This window comes from Myotis brandtii, unplaced genomic scaffold (genome assembly GCF_000412655.1).
Source record: "Myotis brandtii unplaced genomic scaffold, ASM41265v1 scaffold731, whole genome shotgun sequence".
Classification (NCBI taxonomy): domain Eukaryota; kingdom Metazoa; phylum Chordata; class Mammalia; order Chiroptera; family Vespertilionidae; genus Myotis; species Myotis brandtii.
Window position 1 is genome coordinate 913,992 of NW_005370895.1, and position 27,824 is coordinate 941,815.

Below are 27,824 nucleotides of genomic sequence, written 5' to 3' on the forward strand. Positions count from 1 at the left end.
TGGGGGGAGCTGCCAGGAGCTGGGTCCCAGCCGCCCTCTTCACGGCCCTGAGCTGGGACACTGTGTTGGGAGGAGTGGGTGCTGCCACGGGGAGCTGCTTCCTCTGGCCGAACCTTGGATCTGGGTTTGGAGCCGCTCAGCCACTCGGGTGCCCCTCTGCTAGTTCAGGTTGCCTTCTTTCTCCTTCCCACCTTCTTCCTTCAGGTTCTCGGCCACCAGCTTCATTTGCTGTTGAGAGAACACAGGGTGAGCCACGCTAGCCGGAGTGGTGGCACCTCGGTGGTGGCAGGGCCCCCACCTTCTGCAGGAGGCCCTGGGCAGTGTGTTCCCTCGTGTGTCAAGGCACCCGAGACAATGTGACCCCCGATGCGCCCGAGGCCTCTTGGAAGTGACCAGACGAGATGGGGCCCAGTCGGGTGGGTGGAAATGGTGAGTCAGCTTGGGGGGATTTTGAAGGTACTGAAAGGAGAAGCAGCCGGCCTGACCTGCTTCCTGGACCCGGGGTCCGAGGAGGCAGCGCAGGGACTGAGCACGGACAGGCCAAGTCCCCGCTCTGCCTCTTGAGCCGAGCGAACGTGGCCTTTGACCTCTGTGAGCTGGTGCCACGTCTGCCCTGGGGCAGAGTCTGCAGGTGGCTGTGGGGATTCCTATACACAGGTCCCTGGTCCAGAGCAGAGGCTCCCAAGCAGCGATTTTACTAGCCCTTCGTCCCTACAGCCACAGCGCCCAGCACCCCCATCCAATGCCACGGGAACAACCTATGAGGTCCCCCCCCCCAGGGCCAGCCAGGCTCAGAGGGAGGGGCCTGCACCCCGGGGTCGAGCTACCTGGGGAGGAAATCCTGTGCTCTACCCTGGGGCCCCGCAGGTCCCAGCCTCCTCTGTCCCAGGGGTGCTGCCAACAGGACTACCAACTACTCTGGGATTTGGCTTAAAAACACAGGCAGAGATTTTTGATAACAACTGTTTATGGGAAAAGCAGAACTCGGAGACCAACTGCTGGTGCTCTGGGAACCCCGCTGCCCCTTTTGGAGCCTGTGTGCCACGTGGAGCTGGACGTGGCACCCGCTCCCTGGCTCTCGGGGGAGGAAGCCCTTCCACAGACTGAAGCAAAGCCTCGGCCTCCTCTTCACCCCGGTCCCCCTCTCGGGAGGCCCCACTTCCCCGGGCCGGCTCTGTCTCCACAGGGCGGTGCAGAGATGGGCTCCCGGAGGCTGACCCCCTCCATCAGGGTTGAGGGCCTGCCTGGCCCTCACTCGGCCACATGGAAGCTGGGTCCAGGGGATGGCGTGTGATGGGAAGGGGACCGGGCGGGGTCACGGTGACCAGTCTGCAGATAGGGCAGCGTTTCCGCAGGCCGAGAGCAGAGGGTGGCAGGAGAGCGACACTGGCCTCAGGACGTGCCTTGTGCCTGCCCCCTGCCCCAGGGACCGCAGCTGCACTGTGGACGCGGCTTCAGCCTGACACGACGATGCAGACGGTGGAAATGGCTCACAAGCCGGACGCAGAAACAGAGCTGCGTGCCCCGAGTCTCCCAGGAGTGACTGCGCGTCTGCGCCTTCTGTCACTGCACTCCCTGTCCGCACCCCAGCCCATTCGGCCTGTTAACTGCTGAGGTGAAAGATCCCCAGAAAACGAACATTCAGCCGATCTTCGAGACCTTAAAAAGTCATTTTTTTTATGAGAGAGAATATAAATCTATTTCCAGATGTGACAGGTAACCGTAAGAAGTTGTTTAAATTGACTAAACTAGAACCATCGAAGACAACATTCCCTAGCTTGTCCCAGAATCTTCCAGCCGCACTTCCCCAGCGTTCCCCACGGGGAGGAAGATCAATATGGGTTGGATCAAATGTGTTCCGATTTAAAGGAGCCTTGGAGGCTCTTTGTGAGGGGCAGCTGTTCCCTCCCCTCATCTGTGTGGGTGGCTGCGCTGGGAGCCCCTGGGCATCAGGCAGCACTCCCGGAGGGGCCTCCTGCTCACAGCGGCTGGGGGATGGGCCCGTTTGATGGATTCTCTCCCTGGCACCACGGGCCCAAAGGGTCTTCAGTGTAACTTTGTGGAGTTGCCCCTTCTCTCAGACTCAAGGTTGGCTGGCAGGGGGCGGCCCAGGCCAGGAGGAGGCACTCAACACCCTCTTCGCTGGGCTCCTTCTCACCTGCAGTGCCTGCCTGCGCAGGACAGCTCCTAAGAGGGTGGGCATGTCAGGAGCTCACAGGTCATCTACACTGAACTGCGCTGCTCACAGCAAAGGCAGGACGCTGGCCACAGCTCTCCCAGGCCTCAGGCCAGGTGCCAGGCTCCGTCTGCACAGAGCACCTGCCTGCACTCCGGCCCCTCCTCCCACCCTAGAGCAGGGCTGCTTGGAAGCCAACCAGTGATCAGTTGTGTGTTAGGCCAAACCTCCCCAGCCCCTCTCTCCATGGCTGGGCCCCAAAGGGAATGTCGCCCGGGGCCTTCACCAGGCTGTGGGAGGGACTGGGGCTTGTACCTCTGCATCTCTTTTAAAACAAATCTGGCTTCTTTGGGATTCTTAAATTAAAACCTCCTTAAACATAAGCAGGATAACGGTGCTCACTTCTTTCCTACAAAAAGCATCAGATGGAGAATAAATCCTCCCCAACTCATGACTCATTAAACACTCATGTTTCAAATCACTCTTTAAGCAGCACAGACTGATTTTTTGCATCATTATTAGTAATGATTATAATAGGAACCTAGTCACTAAGTGTTGGCCAAAGCACAGCTGAACCTGAGCGCGTGCGTAACTATACACACCTGTTCCCCGTGGAGGAGGAGGAGAGAGATGGTTTGAGACCTGGGATGCTTCCCCAGGCCTGGGCAGCCTCCCCCTCCCAGGCCTGGGCAGACCCTCCCTGGCCGGGCCACAGTCAGCACTGGAACCACCCATGCACAGCACTCAGGAAATCACGACCAATTTGACATCATTATCCAATCTGAAATCTGTTAGCAACTACTCCGTTACCCCTCCCCCAGAGCAACAGCGACCTACAGAGGGTCTTCATCTGTGCCTTCCTCTCCCTGCTCACTGGGGGCCTCACTGCAGCTGGCTCTCTAGTGGCTGGGAAGGAGCCTGGCTGTCCTGGGGCAGCAGCTCAAACAGGAACTGGCTTCTCTGGCCAGTTCAGTTTCAGCATCAATGCCTGGGGCCTCGGGCCTGCCCCGCCCCTCCTGCTAGTCTCAGGTGCACAGGCCTGCCTGTGACAGAGCGTGAATCCCCCGGCCCTACATCTCCAGCCCCCTCCACTGGGATTTAAGGGGGCTGGGGTGTGGCCTGGACACCAGCGTTTCTGCCAGCTCCTCCCGGCGACTCTATCCCAAAGGTGGGTGAGCCCGACCTGAAAGGTGGCCTCTTCTCCAGCTCTGCCCAGAGGAGGTCGGGCAGATGGGAGCTGATGGGAGCCCCCTCCCGCATGACCGTGCCCATGCACCCGACAGGCACGAGCAAGGCCTCCTGGTTGTGTCCCTGACCAGGCTCAGCACCGTGTCTGAGGTCATGCAGCGGAGTTGGGGCAGAACAGGTGAGGGTCCGGCAACGCAGGTGAAAAGAGGAAGTAAAGAACAGGCCCCCAGAAGTACCATGTTCTGACAAAGACCTTTTGTTGGTTAGATCTAGGGGCAGGTTTGCCTCAAACGGCAGTACATATCCTAACAGAACCCTACAAACGCCAGCTCTGCCCGGGCCGGCGATGCCCGCGGAGCAGCGGTGGAGGGCAGGCAGGCAGAGCAGTCCCTCGGGCTGTCCTGGGAGGGACAGCCGCCGCCTCTCCCGCTGCAGGGGTGGGCTGGTTCACTTTAATGTTTGACAAAATGTACAGACTTGCTGACAACCAAACGTGCTGGTGCTCTGAGGCCCACCTCCCCACCCCTGCGTCCCCATCTCAGGGGCCACTCCCACCTGGCTACTCAGACCAAAACCTCAGGTCACCGTGGGTGCTCTGTGCCCAGTCTGCCCCTGGGCCCCGTGGACAACACCTGCCAGGCACACCCCAGGCCCCTCACCCCCCACCCCCCACCCTAGAGCTGTCGCCTCCGTTAACTGAACCGCCTCCCAGACTCTCCCACGCTTGTCCAACAGCAGCTTAAACCACATTTTAATACAGGACCAGAACATGCCGCAACACAGGCTTCCACAGGCTCTGGGCTGGAAGTTCCCTAATTTTCTATGTAGTGGCATCACCTGTCACTCCCTCTATTTTAATCCCTGCACTCCATCCATACTGTCTAGGATTTTTTGTTGTTAATCCTCACCCGAAGATTTTTCTTCATTGATTTTTAGAGAGAGTGGAAGGTAGGGGGAGGCAGAGAGAGAGAAACATCCATGTGAGAGAGAGACAGACACGTCAATTGGTTGCCTTCTGCATGTGCCCTGACCAGGGCCAGGGATTGAGCCTGCAACTGATGTACATGCCCTTACAGCAGTGGTTCTCAACCTTCTGGCCCTTTAAATACAATTCCTCATGTTGTGACCCAACCATAAAATTATTTTCGTTGCTACTTCATAACTGTAATGTTGCTACTGTTATGAATCGTAATGTAAATATCTGATATGCAGGATGGTCTTAGGCGACCCCTGTAAAAGGGTCATTCCCGGCCCTACATCTCCAGCCCCCTCCACTGGGATTTAAGGGGGCTGGGGTGTGGCCTGGACACCAGCGTTTCTGCCAGCTCCTCCCGGCGACTCTATCCCAAAGGTGGGTGAGCCCGACCTGAAAGGTGGCCTCTTCTCCAGCTCTGCCCAGAGGAGGTCGGGCAGATGGGAGCTGATGGGAGCCCCCTCCCGCATGACCATGCCCATGCACCGGACAGGCACGAGCAAGGCCTCCTGGTTGTGTCCCTGACCAGGCTCAGCACCGTGTCTGAGGTCATGCAGCGGAGTTGGGGCAGAACAGGTGAGGGTCCGGCAACGCAGGTGAAAAGAGGAAGTAAAGAACAGGCCCCCAGAAGTACCATGTTCTGACAAAGACCTTTTGTTGGTTAGATCTAGGGGCAGGTTTGCCTCAAACGGCAGTACATATCCTAACAGAACCCTACAAACGCCAGCTCTGCCCGGGCCGGCGATGCCCGCGGAGCAGCGGTGGAGGGCAGGCAGGCAGAGCAGTCCCTCGGGCTGTCCTGGGAGGGACAGCCGCCGCCTCTCCCGCTGCAGGGGTGGGCTGGTTCACTTTAATGTTTGACAAAATGTACAGACTTGCTGACAACCAAACGTGCTGGTGCTCTGAGGCCCACCTCCCCACCCCTGCGTCCCCATCTCAGGGGCCACTCCCACCTGGCTACTCAGACCAAAACCTCAGGTCACCGTGGGTGCTCTGTGCCCAGTCTGCCCCTGGGCCCCGTGGACAACACCTGCCAGGCACACCCCAGGCCCCTCACCCCCCACCCCCCACCCTAGAGCTGTCGCCTCCGTTAATGAACCCCCTCCCCAGACTCTCCCACGCTTGTCCAACAGCAGCTTAAACCACGTTTTAATACAGGACCAGAACATGCCGCAACACAGGCTTCCACAGGCTCTGGGCTGGAAGTTCCCTAATTTTCTATGTAGTGGCATCACCTGTCACTCCCTCTATTTTAATCCCTGCACTCCATCCATACTGTCTAGGATTTTTTGTTGTTAATCCTCACCCGAAGATTTTTATGGAAGGGGAGAGACAGAGAGAGAGGGGAAAAAAACATTGATGAGAGAGAGAGAGAGAGAGAGATCGATTGATTGCCTCCCGCACATGCAGGGTATCAAGCCTGCCGCTGAGGTAAGTGCCCTTCAGTCCACTGAGCTAAAGCAGCCAGGGCACTATGTTTTATTTTTTCCTTCTTTAAATGCTCTGTCCCACCTAGTGTGGCATCTCCCTCCAAGCGCAGGCGCCTACGGCAGCTCTGACAATGGGGTGGGGTCGGGATGCTCTATAAATACTTGTGGAGGCGGGACCATCAAGTGTCGGGCCTATCGCAGCACCGGAGAGGTTATGACTGGGCGGTGACCGATCATGGTAGGATGGGCAGGTCTGGCTCCTTTCAGTGGGTAAGTAAGTGGGACACAGCCATGTTCTCCAAGTCAGTGTCACTCTCTGGACCGCAGATTTGTCTGTCACAAGTATGGGGTCATAGAGACACACTGGAACGTCCACTTTATGTCAGAAGTTCCAGGGTTTCAGAGTTCCCGACAGTTACCTGCCCTGGCAACAACGCAGGCCTGGACGGAGAAATTGACTAAACTACCTGGGCACAAACCCAGCCCTGAAGACTCCCACTCAGTGTGGACTTAGGGCCTCAGGGGTGGCTCTGGCGAGGGTGAGGGTGTCTGCAGTTACAGCTGGAGGGAGGAGGAGAAAGGCGGAAACTCAGGGGCCATCAGGAAGATGGTCAAAGTATCAGCTTGGTCCCAGCTGGAAACTATGGCTCCTCCAAGAAGATGGAGACCCAGCTGCAAGACGGGGCGGGCAGCTCGTGCAGCCGGTGCGATGCCCGTGCTCACGAGCCCAGCACCTGCACGAGGTCATGACCTGCACCAACTGGCCCTGGGGAGGACAACGTCAGCTCAGCTTCTAAGAAAACATTTCATGTCGACTTTTTAAGTAAGCGTTGGAGCCCTGCGTGCTCTGCATGTCTGGGTTTCAGAGCAAAATTTTCAAAAGCAGAAGTGAACCTTCACAGGTGCCTTTGGGAATGCAAACTGCTCTCTAAGGAGAGAGGGGCCCGTGGAAGCCCGAGGCTTGCTTTCCAACCACTTCTAGTGCCTCTGGGGCAGGGAGCCGGTGCGACTGATTGGCTACAGCGGCTGTTCAATCTGAGCTGCTAATTATGACTACCTGCCAAAGCTACAGGCCATGAGGTTGCACAGGGGGTTGGGCACGCTGAACCCCGAATGCGAACAGAAAAAGACAACACAAAGCTGACCGAGAGAGGGAGCCGCCTCGCTGGGCCTGGGAAACGTGACGAGGTGCCAACAGCCTCCACCAGAGCTGTCCTTTTACACCCATCAGTGGTGCTGGCATTTTCTAGAAGCCATGGCACCCTACATGCGGTCCTTCCCATCTACCCAAAATGCATGTGAGATCACTAAGCAGCCGGCGTGGCAGCCCTTCCCGGCAGCCCCAGGTCTCAGCGGGGGAAGGACACAGGCCATCGATGGTGCCCACAGGCTGTGAGACTCCGTAGGTGTGTCCAGAGCACCAGCCCCGGGCTCCACACGGGTTCCTCTGTGCCCGCTTCGTGGGAATCTTGCTACGTTCCTCCCAACTTGCCATGTCCTGCATTTCTAATTGTCCTTGTTCATCGCAACATTTTCCTCCTGCTTTGTTGACATAACTTTTAATGTCGATTATATTTCATTATCTTCCTGTTACTTACATTCACAGTGGCCAATAGCTAGACACATACATCAGATCCTTTGCTCATATTCGCCTGGGAGAGATATGCCATTACCACTTTAAAGGCTAGAGATGTGAGGCACAGGGAGGCTGAGAACCTGCCCGAGGTCACACAGCTCAGACAAGGTTTGAGTCCAGGCTGTCAGTCTCCAGCGCCTGAGGGGCCAACCTTGCCTGAGGTGCATCCAGGTGGTGTTCTGGGTTTGTACTGTCATCACAGCACCCAGCTATCCACGGGCCACCTGTGCTGCGAGATTCCGATTCACACTCAGCGGGACCACACTGCCATCCCATGAGGGTTTGCCGGGACTTTTTGGATTCTTGGTGAGGCTTCAATTTTTGTCTTGTCCCACCCAGCTCAGATTTTTGTGTTTCTCCTATATCTCTAAGTCAAGCGAGTCTGGGGCTAGAACACACCACACTAACCCCTAACCTGACATGAAAGCACAAATTTCAGCAAGGTTTAAAAACTCCAGAAAGTTTGGGAGTTAATTTTAGAAATCATTTTTGCCCTAGCTGGTTTGGCTCTGTGGATAGAGCATGGGCCTGCGGACTGAAAGATCCTGGGTTTGATTCCAGTCACGGGCACATGCCTGGGTTGCGGGTTCAATCCCCAGTAGGGGGCATACAGAAGGCAGCCGATCACTGATCCTCCCCATCATTGATGTTTCTCCCTCCCTCTCCCTTCCTCTCAGAAATCAATAAAAATATATATTTTTTAAAAAGAAATCATTTTCCCCCTTAAAGAAAGGCTTCTAAAGGGCACAAAAACAAGAAAATGTGGAAAATACAGTGGAAAGTTAGTTAGCAAAATCACAGATGGGAGAACTGCTGAAACCCGAGAAGAGGTAGCGATGGGGGACGGCCGTGGGACATCGCCAGCGAGGAAACCGTGAAGAGAGGAAGCCTGACACTGACGGCCGCGTGCAATGGACTAAACACGTAAAGGGGAGCAAATACTAATACATTATCCAGGAACGAGAAACGTTCCAGAAGGATGTCTGCTTCATTAGACGCGAGAAAACTGGTAACATGATACTTAACGGCAGCTGAACTGAGTGGATGCATTTTGGAAACACACAGGTGTGAATGTGGAGAACAGGAACATTGGGCGCCGGGTGCCCGGGGACATCCCCAAACGGGGCAGCAGAGCAGGGCCCGAGGCCAGGCCTGGGGGAAAAGTGCTCACACTCAGGGCCCCAGGTCCGTGTGGCCCCCACCGTGGAGGATCAGGTCAGAACGCAGACAGAATCTGCAAAACGGAATTGCAATTGGAAAGAAAAAGAATCAGTGTCCCCAAGATCAAAAGCAAGCTATGACTAATTGCAAGGAAGTAAAGTAATGTAAATACATAAGAACGGTGACAGACACTTTTGGAAGGGAGATCGGCCATGCTCATCATGACCACATAACTAAGAGGGTGACAGAGGCCAGGGGGAGGAAGACACAGAGGGGATGTCCCCCGAGGGCAGGACTGGGTGAGAAAGGGGGAAGCATTTCACATAAACATGCAAATAATCATGTGAAAATAGCACATGATCAGCCAGTCCCAAATCAGAGAAAAAATGACCAGTTTCTTTCACTCTTCAAGACGCCTTTCACTGGAGTGACCAGATCTCCGGGGGAGGGGTCACCTCACAGTGGATGCAGGAGGAACTCCTCCGTCCAGGCTCCCTACGATGTGGTGCTGGGCTGTTTATCAGAAGAGAGGGCGGGGGGCAGTCTGATCGGTCACCACCAGCCCGTGAATGGGCACATCCAGTGATGTTACCAGGACATTGACCCGGGCGCCCAGATCACCCAGATGACCAGCCACCTCTGGGCTGCAGGGGGCACCCCCTGGACAGGACTTTCTCAGCATTAGGAGTGGCCACTCTTGATCTGCATGTTGGCAAAGGCCCAGGAGGAAGGGTGTGCCGGCCCTGAGGCCATCACTCCCTTCCTGTCTGTAAGCTCAGGAAGGGGAGGGGGCAGCACTCTGCTCTCACAGCACATGGACTGAGGTCAGGGCCAGCAGGGTCCCGTGGGAGATGAGCCCAGAGAGGGTGGTGACCAGCCAAGGCCGACATGGCCATCTGGTCAGCCTTCATCTCTAATCTGCCTGTTTGGTGGCAGGCACCAGAGCTCCCCAAGCGAGCACAGCCTGCCTCCGCAGGGGTCCCCTGAGTCCTGTGGTCCGCCAGCGCTGGGCTCGCAGCCCCAAAGAGAGGTTCACCCACACCCAGGGGACACGTCTGCCCCTTTTCCTTGCAATCCAAAACTGGATGTTAACTTTCCTCGGAGGAAAAGGGCACAGCCTCGCCTGTGAGGAAGACATGCCTCTTTTGCAGACATGTGAACTGTAGGTCTTGGAGAGCAAAGAAATCCAAGACCCTGGTGTGATCAGAACACAGAGCTGGATGAAGAAATCCGAGCATTCGTGGCTGACACACGAGTGCAGTCCAGCCAAACCCCAGCAGGTTTCTCCTGAGGGGTCTGCGCTTAGGGGAGACCTGGCCTGTGCGTAGGTGTCAGTATCAGATGAGCTGAGACCGGGTTTTCCAAACTGCAGTGATCAGTTTCACGGAAATTAATTGTGGGGTGGCCTCCCAGATTGTGATGCACATGCCCCTCTCCGCCTTGACGAGTCGCGATCCCAGGACGCCAAGGAGGGACGCGGTGTCAGGGTGAGGCCCAGAGATGGCGTGTGCAAACGAACGTGCTCATCCCTGTTTCTGACCGTATTCCAAGGGCTCTTTGGGGTTTTTTCTTAGGCCCCACATGCACGGGGAAACTTAGATTTGGGTTCTCTCTTTTTTTTTTTTTACAGAGAGTTAGGGAGAGGGATAGAGAGTTAGAAACATCAATGAGAGAGAAACATCGATTCAGCTGCCTCCTGCACACCCCCTACTGGGGATGTGCCCGCAACCAAGGTACATGCCCTTGACCGGAATCGAACCTGGGACACTTCAGTCCGCAGGCCAGCGCTCTATCCACTGAGCCAAACCGGTCAGGGCTAGATTTGGGTTCTTTAGGTGAGGCCAGTATTATTAAATCCAGCTGTTATTTAAAAAAAATAGTGAATTCAGGAAGAGAATAAAAGCTAGGACTACAGTGCTGTCGTTGTAGCCACGTAACACATCAGCGGCGTGTGCCAAGCAGGAGGAGCCGATGGAATGCACTTGATAAGGCTCCGAACCTCACAGCGGAAAGGGAGCCTGCCCAGTGCCCTCCTCACTCCAGCTCTGCTGGTTCTAGTCCCTGCTCCCAAGTCTCTACGCGTTGAGAGCAGCAAGGGCTTCCTCCTCTGCTCCCATCACACACTTTTCAGCACCTGGAAAGTTCTAGAAAGATGGTGCCTAGCCCCTGTGACCAGTGTTCTCTGCAGTGCGACCTTTGGGGAAGAGATCACAGTGGCCCTTTAGGGTAAGCTGTTGGCCAGCGCAGGCCCGCGACAGCTGTGCGGTTTCCAACCCAAAGGCATGATTTCTGAGTGCCCAAACCCTACCTTCTTGCTTCACTACCAGAAACAGGAGCTGAACCTTGTCATCGGTGTTGAGTTAAACATGCCTTCAAATATTTAGTTCTTCCTCTACCATGACTTCTGTTTTCTTGTGTGCAGCCAGGAGAACGGAGAGCAGGAGAGGCGAGCTACGTGCTAACAGGGAGTCACCTGGTGAAAGCCATGAAATAGATGAATTTTGCCTGTTGCCCTGAATGGCCTGCAAGTCGCTCTGTGATGAGGAGACAGAATATACTGTTTTAGGAGCACGTGGCCAGGGTTTGGTGACGTCATTCTGTGTCACCAAGCAAAGCCCAGAGTTGACGCCGTGAATTTAAGTGGCTCTGGATGGGGAAGCAAACCAACATTTCCATGAGTTGTGTTGGCCAGTCCAACAAACAAGCTTGCACCAAGTAAATACTCGTGCAGTTGTACCCGGATGGGGGTATGTGCCTATTGGGCCCTTGGAACCAAGCATTCCAGAGAATTCCCTGGCAAAGCCCGTGGAGAAATGCTCCTACTTACGTCGGCTTAGTTAACGGGCACGGGAACCACTGGGAGGGAAGGTCCCATTCTTGTTTTCAGGAAGGAACTGGCATCAGTACAGACTTCCTCAGTGTGTTAGGGAAGCAGGTCACTCCCGCAGCCAAGGGTCCCAGGCGGGAGGAAGCGAGGCCGTCCATAGGCGGGAAACATACTCGACAGAAAGGGAACCGAGCAAAGTCAGAGCCGAGAGGCCGCCACACAGGCAGAGGACAGCTATTTCCAAGCAAAGCCCGCATCAGGGGCGAATGCCGCCACCAAGCCTGACAGCAGGGAGAAGGGACCTCGGCCAATTCTCATTCCTGCCCTCCAGGGGGTGTTCTTCCCCCTCAGGAAAGGAAGTCCCCACTGAGCCCGCCTGGGTGATTGACAGCTGGCTGACTATGCTGCCTGCTGTGCAGAGCTTGCAGCAGGCCCTGAGGGGTGCGGGAGACAAGGGCCACTGGCCACCAGGCTGACACACCTGGACGAGACCCTGAACTCACCTCTACTGACTCCCCTGCCTCAGGGCCTGCACAGGGAGCTCTGGGGAAATCCCAGCTTCTCCTGGGAGCCCATCCTGAGGCAGAATCTGGGCCCCACCCCAGACCTGCTCAAAGCCAATCTGCACTGAAAAGACCCAGGGGCAGGCACCTCGGAGGTGGAGACACCACTCCGTGTGCCCAGAAGCAGCTGGAGCCCTCACTTATTAATACTCTATACCAAGAGCAGCCATGAATATCTCCCACTCCTGCCAGGCACCAACGGTCCTCAGAGCCCCTCGAAGTAGGGCTTGGGTCCAGCAGCCAGAGGTGCAGGGCTGAGGGGCTGGTAAGGGCTAGGCAGGAGCTCGGTGGGGAAACAAGGCAACAGTGAGTGATTCTACTTGGGACCAGGGGGCTGGGGGCCATTGGGCTGGGGTTAGGGAGCTGGGGGCCAGGGAGATGGGAGTCAGGGGGCTGGGGGTCAGGAAAGGCTGAGGAAGGGGGGAAGCATTGACTGAGTGAATGGAGGACGGTGTCTACAGAACCGTCGCCGTCACCAAAAAGGGCTTTCTGAGCAGTGACAGTGTAACGCCAAAGAATGCAGGTGGCGGAAAAATCCAGGGAAAGGGATTGGGGTAGAGGTGGCCACGGCTGAGCCCCTGGAGGCCTGGGGTCGCGCCCCTATGTTCTGAACTGTGCTCTCTGTAGAGGCCTCTGGTTACATAAGCTTCTTGGCAGCCTCGCTTCCAGCTCGTTTGAACTTGCAGCCAAGGAGACAGGCCTGCTTTTCTCACATGAACTTCATTTGGTCAGATTTCTTTTGCCTCTCCTTTTTTGTGACTGATTTTTAAAAACCAATGAAATGTGAAACCTTCAGTTTATTTTGATTAAATGTTAACTTCTCCCTTTTTACTAAAAAATATATTTTTCATGTTTTTATAGATTATTTGAGAGAGAGAGGAAGGGAGAGGGATAGAGATAGAAACATGGTGGATGTGAGAGGCACATCCATCAGGTGCCTTCTGCACACCCCCTACCGGGGTCAAGCCCCCAACCCAGGCATGTGCCCTGACCAGGAATCAAACCATGACCTCCTGGATCATGGGTTGATGCTCAACCAGTAAGCCAAGCCTGCTGGGCTAACTTCTCCTTTTGACCTTCAGCACTGAAGTCTTCATCCAGCGCAGCCCACCACCTTTCCATCTTTTCTTTGCGTCTTCATGTCATGCCTCTCCCATTGGGGGTGCACTTTTCTGACCCTCGGAGCTCACTGCAAACACTAACCTATCAGACACTAACCATTCCCTTCTGTTGCCGCTCAGTGCCTTCCTCTGCTTCCTCCTTCCTGGAAGGGTAGGACCCTCCCCCCTCCCCGGTTCACTCGAGAAGTCACAAATGCCAGGTACTTTGTCAGGCCCCCCAATAGCTGGCCATGAGCTAATAACTAAATCCTGGTCAGTGGGGCTTGAGGGAAACCTGCTAGGGCTTTGGGCAAGGATTTTCTCCCTAATATAGAGACTGAAGAGAAGCCACCTTCCTCCGCTCTACCTGTGACCACCGTGAAAAGCCAACATCCTGGAAATGTCTGGGTGGGGAACTAGAAAGGCCTACCCAGTCCCTTCATGATGTCACAGGCGGTTCCCCAAACCTGTGCAGGCCTGTTTAGGGATTGATTGTCACACTGCCCTTCAAGTCCACTTTAATAACTGTTCTTTATATGGGAGCAACCCAGAAATATCCCAGGCTCTGAAAGTTTCTGAATCTCGTCATTCTTAGGTTCTCCTGTAAGTGACTGGGCACCTTCTCAACTAAATGTGTCAGATCTGCTGTTTCCAGTGCTCAGTCTGAAGGTTCTGTCCGGGCCTATGGTTTTCTCCCATGAATTATAACTTAAGGCTCTCTTGATGACAATGGCCGATTTTCTGACAAGTTCGTTCTCCTCGTGTATCGTGGTACTTTCTACTGGTCGTTACACAACAACATCCGAAGCCTCCCTTGGACCCCACAGCGTGCTCCCTGACACTCCATGCAGCTACTGGCTCCCTTTCCTTTTGGTTATAGAACCTCCACCTCCAACACAAACAACACCAGGTCTCCCTCCCGTGCTCCGACCTCAGCAGAGAAGCAACCTGAGTTCCCTCCTGTGAGCGGAGCCCGCTGTGGCCGGCTCAGCCCTTGCTCCCTCCTCCCTTTCCAGCTCTCTCCCTCTCATCTGCCTTTTCCAGTGTGAGGCCATCACGCCTGTGCTCTCCTGGTTATAGAGCCTCCACCTCCAACACAGACAACACCAGGTCTCCCTCCCGTGCTCCGACCTCAGCAGAGAAGCAACCTGAGTTCCCTCCTGTGAGCGGAGCCCCCTGTGGCCGGCTCAGCCCTTGCTCCCTCTTCCCTTTCCAGCTCTCTCCCTCTCATCTGCCTTTTCCAGTGTGAGGCCATCACGCCTGTGCTCTCCACCCCCACCAACCCCGAATTATTCTGCCCATACACAGGCCTGGGGACCGAGCTAGTCGAGCAAGAACACTCCGGGGGAGGCAAAGGTGTGGGCACTCACAGGGTTTTATAACTGTTGTTTCTATCACACTTCATTTTCCTGAGCCAGGGGAGGTTCCGGGGGACTGGGAGGGCTGGTAAGTGTTGGCAGATTTGCTCTCACATCTTAGAAACAGGTGCCAAAGTGGCACCATCCTTCCTGCCTGGCGGCGAAGGCACCGTGGCCCCTGTGGGCAGGAGCAGGCTTCCTGTGACCTGGGAATGTTTCTGCTTGTCCAGCTCCCCCTGGCGAGTCCAGATTTACCCTCAATGGGAAGCCTTCCGGTCATACACACGGCACCAGTAGCTCCGAATTTCCCTTCTCCCTTGTGTCGCATTCTTCCCCTCTCGCCTCCTGACCGAGGCCTTCCCAGGACGTGTGTTCTCCTGGCTTCCTTCTTGGATTTTTTCCATCCTGCGCAGGAATGTTTAATCCCCTCCAAAACGTCAGCGCTGGACCTTCTTGGCTAGCAAGAACACCAGCTAGAATTTATAGAAAACAACGACAAAACAAACACCCCTTGTGCTCGTGTGTGTTTTCACGTTTGATGGACTCGCTGCCCATGCTGGCGACGCAAACCAGGAGGCGATGCCAGCGCACGGAACGATGCTGCTGGGGTGAGAGAAGGCGCCTGGGGCACTGGCCCTTCTCTCTCATTCTCGGTGTTGCTCCCCTTACAGGTGCAGCAACTGACTGCAGCTCGAGTTCTGTCAAACATTTTCCTGTTCCCATTTTACAGAAATTTCTCCACCTTTTTTTAGTTAGTGGATGGTACACTTTCTTGTTCTCCAACATTTTAAATGGATTTATGCTTTTCTTATATTTTCCATTGTTTAAAAATATGGGATTTGGAAGAGGCAGGAGTAAACGGAGTATGTGAGCTAGGAAGTCCTAGCCGATGTAATAAGTGTTAGGGATGTGTGGACTCGCGTTCCCACGGAGCCGTGCCCAGAGACAGCAGGCAGAACTGGACACATGGACACGCCAGCTGGTGATGCTGCCGAGGGAACGGGCTGGCTGGGGGCTGGGCAAGTCTGAGCCTCTGTGCTCTCTCCCGTCCTGTCTGTGAAACCCGATGTCTGTAGGAGAGCAGCTCCAGCTCCAGGTTCTGTATAGGGAGCCAGCATGGCCGGGTGGGGAGCAGGGATGCTGTTACCCGCAAGGCAGACCTGCAGATTTTGCAAAGAACTTTTCTTTCCCTTCATCATCTTTCAGGATGGTCTCGAGCCTGCCTCTGTCTGTTTTGTTAGAACCGAAGTACATCCGTATGTATGTCAATGTCTGGTCCAGTACTTACAGTACGAGGTTTTTAAAAACAATATTGAGAGATTCTGTTTCGTCCTAAAAGCATCTACAATCTTGGTCCCGCACATTTTTATTTTATTTGCTTATTTATTTATTTTTAGTTTCCATAGTATTTTCCCCCCAAGTAAATGCTGCAGCATTTACAGAGGAACTGCCAGGGCGAAATACCAGGAACCAGCAGTGGCAAACGCCCACTTCCCAGCATCTGTAGTCATTCATGGTCCAAAGGAGGACGGAGTTCCATTTCCAAAAACAAAGAAAAACTCTAAGATTTCAGGTTCCCGTCGAGGCTAAAGTCCTGCCATTAAATCACTCTGCATGAAGACACATTAAAGCTTTTAAAAGGAGGGAAAAGGCAAACACAAAAATACGGCGCAAATACAATTCACGACTCTCTTTTGTTAATGGGTTCTGCTTCCGCTCGACTCCTCGCTAATTCTGTCTGGCTGTTTACACACATTTTTAATTTGTTCAATCATTTCACAGACCAGCAGTTTCACGGTCCGATTTGTTTCAGGCAAAATGGACGGTTACAAAATATCCCAGACTGTTCTCAGGTTGGAAAAATGAGTGAACTGAACTTTGGATGATGCTACACGATGGCTCTTTTGTTCTAAGTACAGAACGGAGTCCTTCCCGTGCATGGAAGAATGGTCAGGATTATGTAACAGATGTGCTAAGTAAGGTGAGTACCAACATCTCCCTCTGACTCTTAGCCTTCCCCTCACAGGCTCAGACGCGTCCAAGGGCCATCGCTGGCAGATGCAGGTTTGGGTGAGCTCCGCGAGTGCCGGGCTCGGGCACTGCTATGTCATCTTCATCTGCACAGTGGCTCCGAGAAAGTGGCACCCTAACCCCCGTTTTACTGAGGAGGAGGAGGGCTCTGAGAGGGAGGTCCCTGTGCCCACGGAAGCAGGTGCTGTGGGCACCAGCCGGTTTGGGGGCACCGTCTCGAACACCCCCTGCTGGCCTCGTTGATGGTGGTGAGATAACTGTCATTTCAAGTGGGAAGCCAATGCCCTCCCACAAACCATCACCAAGGCTCGGCCGCCATCTCCTGAGGGTTTAGTTCTGCTCCAGGCAACTCCAAGGCAAACCGCCTCCTTCCACACCCACCCAGGTTCCACACGCCTCCCCTGTGCACCCCCAGGGGGTCTGCGGAGCCTCCGGTTCATCCTGCTCAGTGGTGCCGTCTGCTGTTGGCCAAGTTCTTCCTCCGCTCGCTGCCCAGCCTGCACACTGGACCTTGCCAACAGTGAGTGCTCAGCACAGGGGGGACCCTGAGCCATGGTTCTCAAAGTGTGCACAGAGGCACCCTGCAGCACTGCAGAGAAGTCGCGGGGGTCACAAGAGATTTCCAATGTTCCAGAGAAACACGGCACACTCAGCAGCTGTCAGGTGTCAGACAAGAGCCCGTGACAGTTAGCCTCCTCCACACCTGTGCCTGACTCCTCCCTCTCCGTCAGTACCGAGGGAGAAGAGCCTCCACTGGTCTTGACCTGGGGAGAAGGAAGGCCATCTGGGCGCACGGGGCTGGGCTGGGCGCCACAGCGAGCTGCTTGAGCAGCAGGAGGGCGGGGCTGCTCCAGCTGTGGGGAGAGGGAGAAGCCGGTGTGGCCATCACCGCCCGGGGCAGGAGCGGGGTGGTTGGAGCTGCTGGACGGGGTGCCCCGAGCCCTGAGATTGAAGGAGCATGTTCCTGTACTGCACACCCCTCTATCCTTTTCTGAACCCGAGGTGAACCCACAGCGATGTTTTAGAGGAGCCGACTCTGTTCCCTGTAGGACTTGTCAGCTCACCTGTGAACTTAACTGCAGATGACCACCCTGTTCTGCACTCCAAACAACTGACTTATCACAGAACCTTTCAACTTAATCAACACTGACTGAAGGCCCCCAGCCCCCAAACAATTCCCGTGCCCTGGTACCCATGGCTCGGACAGTCCCTCTGCCTGAGCGAGAGTGGAAGCTGGGACTTGCTGCTCATCAACAGACTGTGGTCAAGTGATGGGATGTCACTCCCGTGGGGGTTACATTATATGACACAGGGCAAGGGATTCTGCTGTTGCTATATTTTCATCAGCTACTTTGCCAAAGGTGATTACTACTTCTTTGGGCCTGAGGGGAAGAACAATTTCCCTCTAATTTACTTCAAGTGGCACAGTAGTTACGGTGAAATAATTATGTTAATCATTCTTGAAAGTGTGCTGTGGGAAGGAGGGGAAAAGAAACCAGCACAGTGAAGTGGGGGCCCATCAGCGTGACAGCAGGCCACGCCCAGGCTGCCACTGCGACAAACACGAACCCCTTCCCGGTGCGGAAACGCAGCTCTCAGGGGAGCAGGAAGAATCCACCTGCCATGGCAACCGCTCAGGGCCACCTTCCGGCACCCCAACCCAGGCCTGCAGCCGGGCACAGGGTGACGCAGAGCTGCTGCTCCCGGGAGCTGCATGGGCCGCATCCTGAGCAGGCTGCGCGGTCCAGCCGAGTCCGGGCCTTCGCTCCCCAAAACACCCTGGAAACACCGTGAGCACATAATGTGCGGATGTGTGCACACACCAGCTCATGTACACACCTGGGATGCTCAGTTAAACGGACCAGGACCGCATTTTCAGAGGCAGCCTCTGCAACGCTCTGAGCCCCGACTGAAAGCTTCGAGGCCAAACAGGAGCCGTCACCACCTGTCCATCACTAATTTTCAACCACAGCCACACTGTTGTGCTGATAAGTTATTAGCACCGGGAGAACTGTCTCTAGCACACATCCGACTGGCAGGAACACCAGTTATCAGTGACAGGGAGGGGCTGACGTGACGGATCATGGAACAGCCAACTCCGGATGGCCCAGATCTGCAGAAGGCCTGCTAGAGACAGGTGTGCCGGAAGTCTCCCCCAAGGCAAACCACTTCCTTACACCCCTGGTTACCCACAGAGCTGGATCGTTAAAAAGTTCAAATTAATTCACAACGCTACAGCAAAGAGATGATGTGACACTGAGTTCCATTTACGACATCCTTAACTCCCTCCTGGCCATGGGAACAGGCACTGCTGCACTGTTAGGGGCGGGGATGGAGGGGTGAGGGGGAGGGGAGAGGGCAGCCAATCACGTGACTGCGCCTACCCTGCAGGGTGCACCCAGTCTCCCTGAGAAGGGCTGCCCTGGAGAACCAGGTACCTGAGGGATCGCCTGGGCCGGGACCTCAGTTCAGTGATGAGGACAAAGCAGAGGGTCTGAGACCTGCCTGAGCTGCCGTGGCTGCTCCGAGCCAGAGTTCAGGCTGGAACTCGGGCTGTTGGTTAAGGGCCCGCCCTTGGGCAATCAGTGTTTTGATTCGCTATTACACTTAAGCATAGCGATGTGGAAAACTGGAGAGGGTAGATACAGTCTGACTACAATGTTAACTCAGAACTGACCACCCTAAGGATCAGAGGGAGGCACCACCATAGGCTGTATCTATGATACCACCTTTTTGTCCGCTGATTTTCCTGTGGGAGAGACTGGCCTCCGTTTTATTTACAACCCTTCAGAAGCAGGTGGCCCTGGTGCTGACAACGGTCTTACAGCCGACGAAGCCACAGAGGCAGGTGGAGGGAGACTTCATCCCTTGCAAGCCCAGGAGGGGATGAGAGGGGCGGCGCTCAGTTTTGAAAAGACACCCTATTTTTTCTTTGGCTCTTTGTTCTCTAATCGAATCCGTGGAAAGGAACTGAAGGGCCGCGCAGAGCAGGCTGGCGGAGCTTCCTCAGGCTCCCACTTGGGCCGCCTCCCTCCCTGGAGCGGTGCCATCGTCACGGCGCTCACAACAGTGGAAAATTTATACTCTGGCTGCAAACAAGCAGATGGTCTCAAGTCTAATGGAGGACCATTTAAAGAAGCCTCAGTCTGTAATTTTAGGCTCAGACACAACTGCATTTTGGAGTTACTGTTTCTCAGAAAAATTCGTTTCAAGGGGATTAGCTATGTGCCAACCAGCCATTTCTTCCTGCCACTGTCATTGTGTTAAGATGTCATGAACTCACAAGAGATTAGGTTTTTTTCTCTCTACAGGAAAACTGTTCGACCTGAGCATCCTGTGTGTGTCCGTAGAAAGAGAGAATGTACGTATGCATTTTTAACTAATAAGCCCAATTAACAGGGGTGTCTGGACTGTCACAACGGACATCCGATGGCTTAACTCAGATTCCCAAAGCTATGGATGGAAACCACCCAGGTCCTACAAACCAAACACAAATGAATTTCAGAGCCACTCCGCCTCCCATAGGATTCTAACCCTAACCACTTAACACTCTAACCAAGGGAATCTGGGGAGCCTGAGGGGTTCTGGGTAACTTGGAGCTTGACAACAGTGGCCGACGCGGAAGCAGTTGGTTTTAAGAGAATGTGGAAAGGGAGGCAGCTGGATACAACGGCCAAGACTCCTGGTGGTTTTCTGTCCCAGGCATGGCTCCTGGCAATGCCGAGAACAGCCACTATGGCCAGCACTGGACCAGCTGCCGGGAACAGCGTCCCACTGACTGTCCCAGCCCCACTGGAGAACGCACTCCAGCACTTCCGCGTCCACTGCTCATCTCTACAGCGAGCGCTGCCCAAGCCTTCTGGCCTCTCGTAGTTAGAGCATTATTCTTTTTATCAAATGAAGGAAACCTTACAAATGGCAAACAATCGTCTTTATTCCCTGCCTTGTTGGAACAATGAAAATTATGTGCACTATGATCTCAAACTAAACCTTTGCTATGGCAGAGCCATAAGAAAGCCTGTGCTTGGGAGTAAAACAATCCTGAGAGGATGTGGAGGCAGCTGCTGGTAGAGCGCTCAGATGCTCAGCTTTCTGCTTCCTGTTTCTTTTCCCTCTCCTCTGCCGAAGTCCACAGGAGGGGCCACAGAAGAAGACAGGTTTTCTCTCCCTAGAATGCATGTACATTGGGTTCTGGTTCAATGTAGGGTGGGCTCCTTGCTTGCCACCTAGTGTGGCAACAGATGGTCACACAATTAGTGTGTGACCATCAGTGGAGGCAGACCCGTCTCTTGAGAGAAGAGATTTAAGCTGCCTGTAGGGCTGCATCCCTCGCAGCAGCACCTGAGTTACATGTAGTTTCACCTCCTGGCTGTTACCAGGAAGATGGCCGGCAGGTCTCCAGGCCCCTGCAGGGACCGGCCGGCTGTACTGGGAGGGCTTCTCCAAGCATGCCTGGCCAGAACAGGCCACTGGCAGCAGGATGGGAGGGCTCTGAAGCCCCCAACAGCATGCCCTCCCCCCCCCCACCCACCCCCTAGAGCGGGCAGCCTTGTGAGGGAAGTCATCTCAACACAAAGCGGCCCGAACAGGGGTGCTGGCCGAGGGCACTGACCACCAGGCCTGCGGCCGTTCCAGGAAAGGGCTGGAGACCACGTGCTTCAAAGACTGGAAGACAGATCCAGCAGAATTAAAAAATGAGATGCATGAGCCTCTGCAAAGATAAACAGAGGGAAAAGCAAGATAATTTGCTTAAAGGAAATGAAGAAAGAAAAAGAGGATGCAAATGTAACACAGGCACAAAGAAGGGAGGGCAGTCAGATAACATCCAATTCAAAGAATAGCCACTCTGTGTGCTAACCTTTTCGTTTTTGAAAAACAGAAAAAAAGAAGAGGAGAAGATGGGGAGTGGAGAGAGGAGGGACAAACGAAGGGAAAAGGGTGACTGCTATACACACAAAGCTTCTGCAGAATAGATGCTCAGTTCTAGCAGGTTGAACTCATAGCATTAGTCTTTTTAAAAATATATTTTTATTGATTTCAGAAAGGGAGAGGGAGAGAGATAGAGAAACATCAATGATATGAGAGAACAACTGATCGGCTGCCTCCTGCACACCCCACACTGGGGATTGAGCCTGCAACCTGGGCATGTGCCCTGACCAGGAATTGAACGGTGACCTCCCGGTTCATGGGTTGATGCTCAACCACTGAGCCACATTGGCCAGATGCACAGCATTATTCTTATTAGAAAATAGTCCTCTAATTTATTCAAATCCACTACTCAGTGAATTCTGTCCCTGAAAGAGCAAAGACTTATCTTTTCAAGCATGAGCCCAAGGAGAACCATCCACAAGAGCCTCATTGTAGCTTCTGAAGGAAGGCTGCTCTTCATTTCCAGAAACTTATTTGAAATCCAGATTAGTTTTTGGTTGATTAGCATTTCAAGGTGGCTTGGTTTGGGTTAAAATATAGATGGACAGCAACTGCTTTTAAGGACTCACAGGCCAGGAGGGATGTGAGTGCTCATTGCCAGAAAGCAGGTCAAGTGTCAACGCAGGCGGTTACTTCTCTTTTGCAGGATCTCTAAGGATAAAGCATGAACACCAGCCACTTCCAAGGATGGAATATAATTTTATCTCCTATTGGTCAAGATGTTCTTTGTTGCACTCAACTGAGAATTCTGGTTTTTTAAACCCACCTGCTCTTGTAGAAAATGGTGGGAAAGCTACTGGCTCAGAGTGGCCAGCCGGGCCTGACTCTACTTGCTCACCCTGTGCGGCGTTCCTGTCACTGTGCCTACTTTACAGAGCAAGAAACGGAGGCCCAGAAAGGTTTGGTATCTTGCCCAGAGTTACTAAGTAAAGGTGAAGCTGGGATTCCTGAGACATATACCTGATTCCAAAAGCTATTATTCTCTTAACCCCCAAGGTTTGCAAACCCCCTTCCTGCTCTGGGCACATGACATATCCTCAGAGAACCAAAATGCTTCATCTAAGGCCAATGTTTTGGTACAGATTGTGAAGAAAAATGACAATTCCTTCGCGAGTTTCTCCCATTGTAATTGTTTAATCACACGTCGTTTTCACAGAAATGATTTGTGCACAGCTATCCTGAGCAAAATGTAAATAACCCAGATTGATGCTTTTGGAAATGGTTTTCTACAACATACATGAAAAATAAGTGAACCCATTAGTCCACGGAGTCAAAAAAGGCAATCTGGATTTGTTCTGTCTCCAATCAAAACAGTATCTAGCACATGTGCAAGGAGAGGGGGTGGAGCTGCGTCTCTCAGACATTTGGCAGATCATCTTCCCCAGGCCTGTGACTAAAACCAGACGTGCAAATTAAAAACACGCCCATCTTTTTTTTCAAGACAACGCCAACAAAACAGCCTGCAGATCTGCCCACAAACACTGCTTGACGCTACTTGAACGGAGAAGTGAAGACAATCTGGAGATGTGTTTCTTTTCCAAATAACAAGTAAGGGATTTTTTCTAAATTGTTTGGTTTTTTTTAGGGGGTGGGGACCAAGAATTTAAAGTTAGAGCCCTGATAACATAGTTTCCTGGCAGATAGCAACCGCCTTATAGACTTTAAATGGACAGCCACCAGTAAAAAATAAATAAAAACTCAAAAATTCATGAGGGAAAAATTCGTTTCCTCCCAGCCACACTTCAGGATAGGGGAATAGGACATGAAGCAGACTTTTGAAAGGAAAGAGAAGATGATGTACTTTTGAACTGAATTTCGGGACCCAATGGCCTTGTAGCAGGTCTGGGATTCTGCTCTTTGGCCCCCCACCGCTTGCTTTCTTCACCTGGTCACATCATTTTATCCCATTGACTAAAGGCATCAGCAAGGACATCACAGGAAGATGAGATCTCCAAATCCAAGACCTACTCATCTCATGGTTCTCCTAGGGAACTGCAGGAGTAGAATAATCCAGACCCGTTCTCTGAATCCAGCTCACCCACCCCGCTGGGAGAGTTCATGCAGTTGACACAAGGGATCGCAAGACAAGTTCAAATATCCACTTCAGGTGCCTAACAAGCAGCACACTAAGTGGTTTGTACTGTCCATTAAAACCCTTTCAGGGTGATTCAATTTCAAAGGGATTTTAAAGAGAAGGTAACTTACTGTTTTAGAATCTACAGCAGTGATGGCGAATCTATGACACGCGTGTCAGAGGTGACACATGAACTCATTTTTTTGGTTGATTTTTCTTTGTTAAATGGCATTTAAATATATAAAATAAATATCAAAAATATAAGTCTTTGCTTTACTATGGTTGCAAATATCAAAAAATTTCTATATGTGACACGGCACCAGAGTTAAGTTAGGGTTTTTCAAAATGCTGACACACCGAGCTCAAAAGGTTCGCCATCACTGCTCTACAGTGTGCCACTCCACAAGGAGGCAGGGACACCGGGGACATCTTTGTAGCAGACAGCCACAGGAATGACCTTTTCCTCCATCTGTTAAGTCAGGGCTTGGCACAGGATCAAGAGGTTTTTCAACTCTAACATTTGACAAATAGATAATGCAGGGAATTTCTGATAATTTATATTTTTAGCTTTGATCATAGATTGTACTCAATTAATATTTGTTGCTGAATTTTAATATCTGTGTTTTAATTTTGCCTTACATATGAATTCAGTATGATTCACTATTTGTGTTCTTAGAGCCATTATTAATGCAAAGTGATCATTTTCCTTTGATTAGGTAGTATTTAAAAAACTGCTTAAATCCAAACATTTCTTGTCTTCTGCATTCTAGTCTTATGAGACAGAGGCAAATCACTACATGTCCTGTTTTTAGGGCTTTACTTAAAAAGTCTAAATTTCTTAGCCTATCGATCAGTATATTTTCATCCCAATCTCTTAGGTTTACATTCACAGCATGACATAATACTCAATCATGTCTGAGGTTCTGTAGCATTGGAAATCAATGGAAAATAATAATGTTTATTACATTAAATAAAAGATTTTCTGTTTTAGCAATATACTAGTAATTAAAAACAAAAGTTAAAAATAAAGCCTGTGGTTTCCTGACATGGTAAGCACTCAATAATGAGTTCCTGAATCCCAAGTTAACACTCAGAAGATAATTTCAAAGTCAACAGGCTAGAATTTAGTAATAGAAAATGGCACAAAAGAATGAGGCTTTCACCTAGTAATGTTCACTTAATTACTGACTCATTCATTCAACAAATATAAATTCTGTGTCTGGAGTAAGCCTGTCCCTAGGAGGCTTCTAGTCTGGTAGTCACAGACAAATATATTTGACCCTGATGAAATCAGCAATATAGTCTTAATATCCTAGAACAGTGGTTCTCAACCTGTGGATCACAACCCCTTTGGGGGTCGAACGACCCTTTCACAGGGGTCGCCTAAGACCATAGAAAAACACATATATAATTACATATTGTTTTTGTGATTAATCACTATGCTTTAATTATGTTCAATTTATAACAATGAAAATACATCCTGCATATCAGATATTTACATTATGATTCATAACAGTAGCAAAATTACAGTTATGAAGTAGCAACGAAAATAATTTTATGGTTGGGGGTCACCACAACATGAGGAACTGTATTAAAGGGTCACGGCATTAGGAAGGTTGAGAACTACTGTCCTAGAACATCTGGTAAAAACAACAGGCATTTGCCTGGAAAAGGAAGACCTACTCTCACACCTGTTGGCCCTTAGACAATGGAATTATTAATCTGGAACAGAATCTGAGATCTGGACTCTTAGAACTTTTATTTTTTTATTATTTTTTAAAAATATATATATTTTATTGATTTTTTACAGAGAGGAAGGGAGAGGGATAAAGAGTTAGAAACATCGATGAGAGAGAAACATCGATCAGCTGCCTCCTGCACACCCCCTACTGGGGATGTGCTCACAACCAAGGTACATGCCCTTGACCAGAATCGAACCTGAGACCCTTGAGTCCACAGGCCGACGCTCTATCCACTGAGCCAAACCAGTCAGGGCAGGACTCTTAGAACTTTTAACATCTTACCAGAATATATCTTTTCTTTTTCAATCTACAGTTTTAAGCATTCTGAAATCTCTAGGACTTATTAGAGCGAGTGTTTTCTTTACAGACACAGACACATTTTAATGGCATCTGTGAACTGGCTGAAGCTCAGGTGTCTCCTCTCCCGCACAGCCCGCCTGGGCCCGTCTGTGGGAGTGGATCTGGGCCGCCAGCCCTCTGCCAACACTGCTCCTGACCCACATTCATAGGAGACCGGGAAGACGCTAAATGTTATCCTGTTTCATGGCCCCTTCAGTAACTTCTATAAGTAAAAACAAATCTGATTTGGCCGTGTTTCTTACATCGGGAAGAATGATTAAGATACACACATTTTCCATTTTTCTTAGAGAACCAGGGGAATAAGATAAGTAGTGATTTATATAGAAATTCACTAGTGAAGAATTTCACAGGTGGAATTGTGACTCGTCATCTAATCTGGTCTTATGGTACCATTTTATCCCAGAATTCCTTCCTGGTTTACCCAGTGATGCAGGGCGCCCAAGTGTGAGGTGGTCCTCCCCCTCCATCACCATCACCATCACCATCACCATCACCATCACCATCACCATCACCATCACCATCACCGTCCTCATCTCCTCTCCTGCCCCCCGCCACCCTCCTGCTTCCCACTGCGTCCTAGTCACACTGTTTCCCTTCAGCCTTATCCACCTTACATGGGAGCATCATTTTCCTTGGTTCGTTTCAGTGTTGGGGAAACGATGACACAGAAAGGTCAAGTCGCTCACCCTGGAGCTGCACAGGATGGTGAGACAAACCACCTGACACAGGAAGAGGTGACAGACCAGCTCAGAGGGCCACCTGACTCCCGAAACACCAAACCTGGTTTACCGTTCCCTCGAGGGCCTGGGAAACGGACCACCTCCGCCCCCAGGACTGAGGCTCCGCGCCGCCTGCCCCCGGGTTTCTCAGAAGCCGAGTCTTTCCCTGGATGCAGCAGGTCATCCTAAGGACATGCTGACAGACCAACATGTGATACATGTTCAACCGTCAAATACTTCACACCCTCATTCTACGTGTGAAACTTTCAACTTTCCACTAAAAATGCTTATTTGTCTACATAACTCAGAGCACAAATTCAGGGAGAGAAAGGTTCAGAGGCTCTGGGAGCTGCTGGAGTTGGTTTAAATACGCTGAACCTAGAGCACAAAAGCATTACCTCATGCAGGCTGGCACGTGGCCTGCCCTGTCCAGGGTCCCACATCTGACCTGAGGTCACTGAGGCTATAATTAGCATGTGGTGTCCTCCGAAAGCCCTTATCTTGTTCTTTCAACTGATTTCCTAGGCTGTTATCGTCCTCAAAGGCCCCATTTGGACCCAGCTCTGCTTCTGTGGGTGTGGCTCCCTCCCGGGAGGGCTGGCTGCCCAGAGGCCGGTTCTGTGGTGACTGAACCCAGGATGCTCCAGGCCATCCCATGCCGTGACTCCTTTCTATTTTTAATTGAATCTTAAAATTACTGAGCTTTAGATTCCACATATAAGGCCTGGGTGGGGCGGGAGCCAGGTGGAGGGGGCAATGGAGGAAAAAAGGGGGGACATTTGTAATCTCTCAACAATAAAGATTAAAAATTTTTTTAAAAAAATTACTGAGCGTTGAATAAATCAATTTGAAAAGAAATAAAAGGGCATCCCCAGGATGCTATTTACTGTCTAGGATTCTTTGTAAAGGTCTCACCAGCTGAAACCCGATCACTTGAAAACGCCCTTTGCAAAGCAAACAGTTCTATTTCCCCCAGTCTGCCTCCCACCTTAAGTATACCTACTTTGCCTATACATTCAGAAATGCCGCACTTTCCTATCTGACAATGAAAGACAACTGCTTTCAGTATCTCTCCTCCTTCAGCCCTGCACTCACCACACCCCACGACCCCGAGCTGAGGAATAACTGGGATCCACAGAGCGCTTCTACAGGGGAGCTCCTGTCCTGCCCTAGAACCACACGGGTGCTGGGTGTAGACAGGTAAGCCAGAGCCTTCCCACAGACCATGGCGTCCAGCCTTTAGTTAACAGAACAAAAACCGAGCTGCAAAGAGGCTCCCAGCCTGGTTCCCAGGACTGAACTTGGCCCAGGACTCACTTGTTCTCGGCACTCACCTGACCACGCCTGGGTCTATCTCTCCTGTCCTGCCCTAGAACCACACGGGTGCTGGGTGTAGACAGGTAAGCCAGAGCCTTCCCACAGACCATGGCGTCCAGCCTTTAGTTAACAGAACAAAAACCGAGCTGCAAAGAGGCTCCCAGCCTGGTTCCCAGGACTGAACTTGGCCCAGGACTCACTTGTTCTCGGCACTCACCTGACCACGCCTGGGTCTATCTT

The 27,824-nt window shown here is 52.1% G+C and overlaps 1 protein-coding gene and 1 long non-coding RNA gene across 9 annotated transcripts in view; one reads left to right on the forward strand and one right to left on the reverse strand.

Annotated features, from left to right (window-relative positions):
• Positions 1-6: 6 nt before the first annotated feature.
• ANO10 (anoctamin 10) overlaps positions 7-27,824 on the reverse strand; it is a 120,655-nt gene continuing 92,837 nt past the window's right edge. For all 8 annotated transcript variants that reach the window (XM_005882637.2, XM_014530334.1, XM_014530337.1 and 5 more), the window contains one exon: positions 7-228. In XM_005882637.2, coding sequence (XP_005882699.1) covers positions 160-228 — 69 coding nt within the window. In that variant the 3' untranslated portion in view covers positions 7-159. The remainder of the gene's footprint in view (positions 229-27,824) is intronic.
• On the forward strand, positions 15,333-26,977 carry LOC106724131. The gene is made up of 3 exons (XR_001359888.1): positions 15,333-16,393; positions 22,814-22,920; positions 26,195-26,977. It is a non-coding gene; the product is annotated as an uncharacterized LOC106724131 (long non-coding RNA).